Genomic DNA, 1,304 nt, shown 5'->3' with positions numbered 1-1,304 from the left:
GCATCATGGGTAAATGCGGGTCCAGGGTAAGTGATGTAACTGCTGTGTGGGCTGGTGAAATAGGGAGCAGCACTGGCTCTTGTGTAGACAGGGAATGAGGGATCAGAGCACACATCCATCCCGATGGGCTGAGCAACTGCATTAGCTGTGAGTCCATGGTGTGTGCTGCCCCCTGTTGAGCAGACGGGGGAACTTCCAGCTGAAGCATGAAGGAGGAGAGGCTCCTCAGAGTCCCAGCTGAAGCTCCTCTTTGTCCCAAATCGTCCGTGTGTGGACCGAGGCTGCTGCTCCACTCTGAACCGCACGCTGGACAGAGGAGACGCTCTGGAGGCCCGAGCAGAGGGACTGTCTCTCTTCAGGAGGGATTCAATGGAGAAAGGACTGCTGAACTTCACCTCACATCTGATCTGAACAGCTGTGCAGGCTGCAGGTTCAGGGGAGTGGAGAGCTGAGCAGTGCTGGGGTGGTCTGCTCACGATCTCTGTTTCCACTTTGGAGGCCAACTCAGGAAAGAACTGCAGGATTCCTTTGAAGTGACGACGCACCATCTTTGCTGTGATCTGACTGGCATCCAGTTTCCAGTAGTTTCTCTTACTGTGCAGAGAATCTGGGACCACTGGAATCTGAAACATACAACACGGGCGTTTTAGAAACAGAGGTTAAGTTGATATAATAAAACAAGGAATGGATTCATTTGAAATATCAACATGTTTTAATTAAAACCTACCTTGACAAAACATTTGTTGGTTGATAAACAAACTCTGATGTTGTTCTCAACTGATTTTCTGTCTCCAGGAATTAGCGGTGCCAGTCCGTCCATCAACTACAAAACATCCAAATTAAAATGAATTAATTTGTTGGGGGGAAATGTTTCATGCAAAATAACATTTTTGTTAATCATAGTCCTTGAAAACAACTTGACTCTCTCTTACCTGAGTAAAAGGGAGCATCTTGCCTGGAGCGTTTTGGAGGACGACAGCGATCTTAGCCAGGTAGGTGGTGCTCTCACTGAACACACCTCGCTGAGAGCTGCTGGCTGGAGCAAAGAGAGCCAGCTGAGCTCCAAACTTCTCCCTCCTGTTCTGCATCTTGTTGGTCGAAGAATCAGAGGAGTCAGGTCTTCACACGCAGGGTAGTGTGATCACAACCTCACTGAGAGCAGATGTGGACCTGAAGAGGTCAGCTCTGGATATAAGTCCTGTCGGGACAATAGGACATGAAAGGGTGTGCACTGCAGGTTAATGAGGACCTTTTGATAAGTAGACGAGCCATTACTGCTTGAGGTGGAGCCAGTGATCACAGAA

At 48.7% G+C, this 1,304-nt stretch overlaps 1 protein-coding gene across 3 annotated transcripts in view; it reads right to left on the bottom strand.

Annotated features, from left to right (window-relative positions):
• The window catches only part of si:rp71-45k5.2 (uncharacterized protein LOC560783 homolog), a 2,822-nt gene that overhangs the window by 391 nt on the left and 1,127 nt on the right, over positions 1 to 1,304 (bottom strand). For 2 of the 3 annotated variants that reach the window (XM_034891364.1, XM_034891366.1), the window contains exons 2-4: positions 933 to 1,198; positions 728 to 823; positions 78 to 623 (exon numbers count right to left, since the gene is read on the bottom strand). In XM_034891364.1, the coding sequence (XP_034747255.1) occupies positions 78 to 623; positions 728 to 823; positions 933 to 1,088 (798 nt within the window). In that variant the 5' untranslated portion in view covers positions 1,089 to 1,198. Of the gene's footprint in view, positions 1 to 35; positions 624 to 727; positions 824 to 932; positions 1,199 to 1,304 lie in introns of all 3 variants that reach the window. The other variant, XM_034891365.1, reaches the window with a different exon arrangement.

The sequence above is a fragment of the Etheostoma cragini genome, chromosome 14 (assembly GCF_013103735.1).
Source record: "Etheostoma cragini isolate CJK2018 chromosome 14, CSU_Ecrag_1.0, whole genome shotgun sequence".
NCBI lineage: Eukaryota > Metazoa > Chordata > Actinopteri > Perciformes > Percidae > Etheostoma > Etheostoma cragini.
This window is presented reverse-complemented; position numbering and strand designations above follow the sequence as displayed.